Raw genomic sequence first — 7,073 nt, forward strand, 5'->3', positions numbered from 1 at the left:
CCAGTAGGGCATACCAGTCAGGCCGAAGTCCCGGAGAACGTTCCAGATAGGCTGAAGGCCCGGTGTGGCGTACCATTCATGTTGTAGGTTCTATGAGCGTACCAGGTAGACTGTAGGCCGACGAGGCGTTCTAGTTAGACTGAAGGCTCTGTATGCATGTTGTTGTTTGTTAGTATATGTTATATGTTCGTGTGGTGGTATTTTGAGAAACTCACTAAGCTTCGTGTTTACAGTTTTGGTTTATGGTTTCAGGTACTTCAGTGGACCGTGACAAGGCAAAAACATGACTATATACATCCTCGGTTTTACAACTAAATGGATCTTGGGAGACTTTGATTTTAAATAATGTTTTGAAACAATGGTTTTGTAACACTTCTATTAGACAAAAAAGTTGTTTTGAAAAGTTTTAAATTTGTTGAATTTTGGGGACGTTACAATCCCCAAAATATTAGTGAGAAAAGTCAGGTCGTTTTACACACCACGTATGATGCCTAATTTGGGATTTAATTTGGAAATAGTATTTTGGGAAACTCATGAAATTTTAAAATTTAGGTAAGTTTTTTTTTTTTTAAATTATACAATCCAAATTAAAATTTAAGTTTGGATATAAAGGATAAATTTATAGTTTTAGAGTGATATGTATGTAATTTCAAAATTTATAAGGACATTGAAGTAGTATTTAATGTTTTTAAGGATATAACCTAGTTTTTTAAAAGAAATGTACAAATATTGTAACAACATACACATTCATGTAACTTTTTTACCGAATCAAATGTTTTAGAATCCTTAATTCTTTGTCTTCCTTTAAGGCAAGATTGATGTTGACACGAAACATACTATATGGTTGGCTTCATCATTTTCTTCATAGTAATGCACGATGACTTTAATAAGTAAGACAAATAAATATTAACTCGGGAAGTAAAAATCGATTTAATTTTTACGTCATTATGAATGAAAGTTAGAGTGCTAATCTCTATTCATATTGTATTATTATTATTATTATTATTATTATTATTATTATACCTTAAAATAGCATTATAAAACGTGAAATTTACATTAGATAACATGCATTTAATTCACATTATTTGGATAAAATATACCTTAAAATGTACGTGTACATAGTTTATATATATTAAAACCAATTATACTTTAGTGAGGGATGTTTATTGGATGGACACGGAACTAAAACAAAAAAAAAAAGATAAATAAATAAAAATACAAATTATAATAAAATATAACAAAAAATAAGCTAATCTATATTTATTCAATCTCAAATAGAGTCACGGACCACATACAAGCTTGAGGTTTTCTAATTTGAAAAATATAAATATAAAATGTTAAATGTCTTTGTATCAAATTTGAAATTAAATTAGCTAGGCTTCAACTATATTTTTATATAATTTATAAAGTTGAAATACAGACTCATCCTTTAATATTTGATTTATACAAACACGTAAATGTCTTCATCATTTTATTGAAACTATCTTATAACAAACATATTTTTAAAAAAATCCATTCAGTTTTAGTTATGACACAAAAAACACAAGAACCTTATTTAAACAAAAATTAAAAACCAAAAACTGATCTTTTAAAAACTTAAAAAAAAAAATCCAAATCAAAACAAACCAAACCAAATATAGTTGGTTATGAACTTATGTCTGCTCGGTTTTTTTAAGATCGTAGTTATAAACCGATTTTTGCAGTTGGTTTTGTAAAACTAAAAAATCCCCAAACTCCATAAAACGTGGGTTTTCCTTTCGTTAATGCTGAAAGCGACACGTAACTCGCGTGAGCGTTTGTTGGTGCGCGCGTGTGAAAAAAGCAAAATACATTTTTGATTTTCACACAATAATCTTTTTGGTTTTTGGTTGGTTGTTACTTACTTCTGGTTTGTGGAGAGAAGAGAACCAGCGACCAAATTCTCCTCTCTTTATCTCTCTCTTTCTCTCTCTCTCACACACACACACATACATTTGATCGGAGACGACGAGCGACTGAAATCTGAAACAATCAAAAACCAAAGGTGAATTGTACATATGATGATATGAAATTACCGGAGAAGCAGTTCCGTTGCTGATGGATGAGATGACGTCGTTTCAGTGGTGGTGGTATGGAGTTCGATAGTGGAATTCCGATGTCACGACCGCCTGTCACCGCCGAAGTATCGTCGTCTTTGTCTCCGCCGTTAAACGAAGGTCCTTTTTTCCTTTCTCTGTTTGTTTTTGTAGATTAACGATGGAGAATTGATGGTTTATGGAGTTTGATTTTGACTTTGTTGCTGAAATTGGCGTAATCGGAGTCATCAGTACTCAATGTGATGTTAATTTTGTACATGGATGATTTTTATTCTTTGTTTAGTTTATGATGGTATTTCAGATGCATTGTGGCAATTGAACTTGAGATCAAGGGAATCAATGGAGTCAGGACCTTATCCTGTTCGTGAAGGAGAACCAGATTGTTCGTACTATATCAGAACTGGCCTTTGTAGGTTTGGGGCAACTTGTCGTTTCAATCATCCTCCTAACAGAAAACTGGTAAAACTGTGCTATAAATTCAAGCTTTGTTGATGATTTAATTACTGATACTTGTTCATGTTACCATTTGTTTCAGGCTATTGCAACTGCAAAAATGAGAGGAGAATATCCAGAAAGACCAGGCCAACCTGAATGCCAGGTACAATCTTTTCTCCATTGATGAGATTAGTCTATGTGATTGTCATACTAATATAAGCATGTGTTTTTTCTTCGGTTTTGGAGTTTTCCACATATATTATTATGTTGGCAATTTTTTGAGACCATTTTCCTAATGATATAATTGACTATAAAATCTTGTTTCATTTTAGTACTACTTAAAGACAGGCACCTGCAAATTTGGAGCAACATGCAAGTTTCATCATCCCCGAGAGAAAGCTGGAATAGCAGGGCAAGTTTCACTGAATGTTTTGGGTTATCCACTTCGCCCGGTTTGCATTTTCTAAACTTATTTCTATAAAGAAATCTTTTCTTTTTTAAGAAGTCATGAGTCATTTTGGTTGTTAATGTTGTAATGCAGAATGAGGCTGAATGTGCTTATTATTTAAGAACTGGACAATGCAAATTTGGAAACACTTGTAAATTCCACCACCCTCAACCATCTAACATGATGGTTGCATTTAGTGGTTCACCTGTTTATCCTGCAGTACAATCTCCAACAAGTCCTGGTCAACAATGGTCGTTGACCAGAGCTTCCTTTGTTCCTAGTCCACGCTGGCAACCCCCTTCAAATTATGCACAGATGATTTTACCACAGGGTGTGGTTTCAGTTCCAGGATGGAATGCCTACAGAGTAAGCTGAGGTTTTACATATGTTGATTTACAATTTCACAAAAATTGAAAATTAATTAATATTTCATTCATATCAATTACATGGTAATGGTTGTGTTTAGGGTTCTATGGGTTCCCTTTCATCTATAGAGAGTCAACATCAACATCAACATCAAGCAGCAACTGGAAGCAATCAAGGCTATTATGCACTGGAAAGGGAGAATGTATTCCCTGAGAGACCTGGTCAACCTGATTGCCAATTTTACATCAAGACTGGAGACTGTAAGTTTGGTGCGGTTTGCAGATTCCATCACCCAAGGGAAAGGGTGATTCCGATGCCGGACTGTGTACTCAGTCCAATCGGCCTTCCTTTACGTCGGGTTAGTTGATGATAGATATTAAGAGTATTTTTGGTAATGATGGAATGGAATGGTTCATTACATTCCATTATCGTGTTGTGTTTGGTTTGGTTTGAAGGGAAAAAAATGAGTATTATTTTAAATAAATTTTACCCAAATAAAGATATATTGCTATATAAATTACACACCAACATGTTTCATGGCATTTCTGATATGTACATGTATTTCAATTAGACAAAAAAAGTTTTTTAATCACTTTAAAAAGCTGTTTACAAAAATAAAAAAACTAAAGGATACCATGAAATCTTATAATTGAATGATACATAACAAATACTTTTAGTTATTTTATTGAAACTTTTAAAAACTATTATTTTTATTGGGTATTATATAAATAAAAACAATTTATACGTTTAATACTTCATTCCATTCAAAAAAACACCCACGAGTAGGAATCACACAATCCCCCATTCCATTCCCATGAGTTTCTCATTCCATTCCCTGTTGATAAAGTTAATGTGAAGGATTGGATTGATTATAATTTGGAATGATTGTAATAGAAAGTTGGTTTGAATTTTGAACAGGGAGAGCCTTTGTGCATTTTCTATTCTCGTTATGGGATATGCAAATTTGGTCCAAGTTGCAAGTTTGACCACCCGATGGGAGTCTTCACTTACAATTTATCTCCAAATTCATCTGATCGACACAACATGTTAGCATCAGCATCTGGTGGAAGCGGGGTACTCAATATTACATCACAAGGGAATATGGAGGGTGTCTCAGTTACACTATCAGAGAGAATACAAATGCCTTCAAATGATAATTCCATTGACCATCAAGAATAAGAACAAGGACAAGGACAAGGACACCTCCTATTCAAAAAGTTGTCTTTGACTTCATTTATATGTTGTTCATGTACAGAATGCATGTTAAAAATCAACCTATTCTTCTGGAATTCAATTCCATCGATAGGCTTTAATTATCTTCACATCCATATAATGCTCTGTTTTTTGACACATTTGGGTGAGATAAAAAAGTTTTTAAGTTTTTGTCTAATTTACATCACTCGTCTCACTTATCTAATACATGCATAACAAACAGGCATATTAACATATGGTAGGTCAAGTCAAGATTTGTTCAAGCCACTTGTTGTGCAAGTAAGCGAGTTGGATGTTGTGTTGCAATATGATTATAAAAATTATTTCTTTTTTTAGAAAAACAAATATATCTCATTTCTTTCACTTTCTTTCCAAAAAAAAACTTGACAACAAATTGTAACAATGCAATTGCAAGCAGCTTTGTTGTTTTAACCATCTCATCTTCTGACTTGTTCAACTATTCTTTAACTTTTTTTTTTTAATATAAATGAAAATTCAAAAACATTTAACAAAATCCATGAAAATCACAACACTTATGAAAATGCTTTACATGGCCTTCAAATACTACACGTCAGCAGGCTTTTCTTCCCTTCATTATCTAAGACAACCACCAATCTGGTCCTCCAGGCTTCTTCACAAGGATCTGATTATATTCTGGTCTTGATGTCTGCAATCCAATCATTCATTCTTAAAGTTTCAAACAAACGTTTGCGCATTTTCCATGATACAATATAAGTTGCAAACTTTGTCCACGGTCCAATGCAAGCCAAACATAATACAACCTCTTATGTTATGTTATGTCATGTCTTGTTACTCAGTCAAATGTAGTACAACCTGTTATGACATGTGTGACAGATGGGGCAAAAAGGACTCCTAAAATCCAAATAACTACAACATAAATGTTAATGGAAGTCAATTTCCTCATTGTCATCCAAGCCTAGTGGTTCTAAAGTGGCAAGTACTTTAATGTGAAAAGCCAACCTCAAATAGTGGAGTTTGTTCTCAACTTTTTAAATGAAATCATAGGCTCATAAGTCATCACATGGATTTCCCACATATTTTTTAGAGGTGAAAATTTATACCTATTTATCTAAACATGGGTTAAGTTAGGCTATATATTATCTTCAACAATTGAGGTGAAATGCATAAAATTTTAAAAAAATTGGCTAAAAATGAAACCGATCGAACAGGTTGAAACTTGAAGGTTATAATTTTGGGTTTGGCTTTAAGCCAAGCAAGTTCTTTTCATCCTGTTGAAAGCATACAAGAAGAAGCTATTTAGAAAGTGCAATCTTGGAATGTCAAAAAAAATGGATGAATAGTAAACTCTTCAAAGGGATGGAAACTCAATTCTTTCAACGTTGTTGTTGCATTTATATACCAAATGGAGAAGCACCCAAGGGACTGTTGGACTAAATTCAGGAAGAACTGTCATCTATGATCTTGAAACAGTTCCATAACATGCAATGATGCACATAAAAGAAAAAAAAAAGCATTTTGGCCTTCATTTGCAAGGTTGAAAACTAAACATCATCATGAAAGAAGATCACTAAGAGCATATATAGTCCATTACTCCATTACGGTTTTGTTTCATCATCCCAACGGTTCCTCTAGTGTTTTAGGTTTAGGTTTTGATCATGTTTCTTAATATTCCTTCGTATATTTGCCATATTTTGTTGTAATTTCTGTCCACGGAAGATCAGATGAACTCGATTTTGATTATTCCTAATCCTACTACACCTAAACAAAGTCCAATTTGCAGAGCAAACTGTTCACAATATACCCAATCAAGAGTTTTAACTTTAGGTTTCATTAATATAACTCGATCAGGTAGGTTTCCTTAATATTTCATAGTATTTAAATAAAACCCTAAAATAACCATCGAGCGTAAAAAATTGAGGTGTGAAAGAAGAAATCAACGCAGAGGACTAACCAAATCTTTGAAGATGATGAAAGCGATGACAAAGAAGAGAACGAATAGGATCTCAAACTCCGCAAATCGAATGAACGTAAACACTGAGTCAACAGCCCGAGTTAGTAACGATTCGTCGTCTCTTCTTCTAGCGGGACCTGATCGCTTCGCCATATTTGTTGTTTTACTTCGGATCTTCTGAGTAATCGATTGTTTACAAAATAGGGCCGATCTTCGGAGAATCAAACTCAATTTTCAAGGAAAAAGGAAACACAATAATTCACAAAATATCGGACGACGGGTGGAAAAGCTTGACCATGACAATCAAAGCGAAGGCGATAAATAAAAGAGACAAATACAGGGTGATTCTTAAGCATCATACTAAAAAAAAAAAATAATAATAAATAAAGTTTTTGTCAAAATTAAATTTATGTGGGTTAAAATTTTGTAGGGTATATATTTGGTTCAAATTCGAGACTGGACGTATAATTAGTAAGATTTGTTGGTTAAATAAGAGTTAATCTATTATAATAATGGACTATAATAAATAAAAATCCTTTAAATAGTTGTTATCTTCACGTCTATTATGTTACTAGGTGTGAGACTCATGTATTACATGAGTTTA

The 7,073-nt window shown here is 33.1% G+C and overlaps 2 protein-coding genes across 3 annotated transcripts; one reads left to right on the top strand and one right to left on the bottom strand.

The window, feature by feature from the left end:
- Positions 1 to 1,862: 1,862 nt before the first annotated feature.
- Positions 1,863 to 4,714, top strand: LOC145135799 (zinc finger CCCH domain-containing protein ZFN-like). 2 transcript variants are annotated; one of them, XM_079070012.1, is made up of 7 exons: positions 1,863 to 2,195; positions 2,359 to 2,534; positions 2,611 to 2,673; positions 2,843 to 2,962; positions 3,052 to 3,324; positions 3,425 to 3,682; positions 4,243 to 4,714. In XM_079070012.1, the coding sequence occupies exons 1-7, from the start codon at positions 2,111 to 2,113 to the stop codon at positions 4,501 to 4,503; spliced, it is 1,236 nt and encodes a 411-aa protein (XP_078926138.1). In that variant the 5' UTR covers positions 1,863 to 2,110; the 3' UTR covers positions 4,504 to 4,714. The 2 variants fall into 2 exon arrangements, with proteins under 2 accessions (XP_078926138.1, XP_078926139.1); XM_079070013.1 differs by having other exon boundaries at positions 1,864 to 2,195; positions 2,377 to 2,534.
- Positions 4,715 to 4,930: 216 nt separating this feature from the next.
- On the bottom strand, positions 4,931 to 6,801 carry LOC145135800 (GRIP/coiled-coil protein). Its single transcript, XM_079070014.1, has 2 exons — positions 6,470 to 6,801; positions 4,931 to 5,203 (listed from the first exon to the last, which is right to left on the bottom strand). The coding sequence occupies exons 1-2, from the start codon at positions 6,620 to 6,622 to the stop codon at positions 5,135 to 5,137; spliced, it is 222 nt and encodes a 73-aa protein (XP_078926140.1). The 5' UTR covers positions 6,623 to 6,801; the 3' UTR covers positions 4,931 to 5,134.
- Between the last annotated feature and the right edge of the window lie 272 nt (positions 6,802 to 7,073).

This window comes from Lactuca virosa, chromosome 9 (genome assembly GCF_052849685.1).
Source record: "Lactuca virosa cultivar CGN04683 chromosome 9, Lactuca_virosa_CGN04683_v6, whole genome shotgun sequence".
Taxonomy (NCBI): Eukaryota; Viridiplantae; Streptophyta; class Magnoliopsida; order Asterales; family Asteraceae; genus Lactuca; species Lactuca virosa.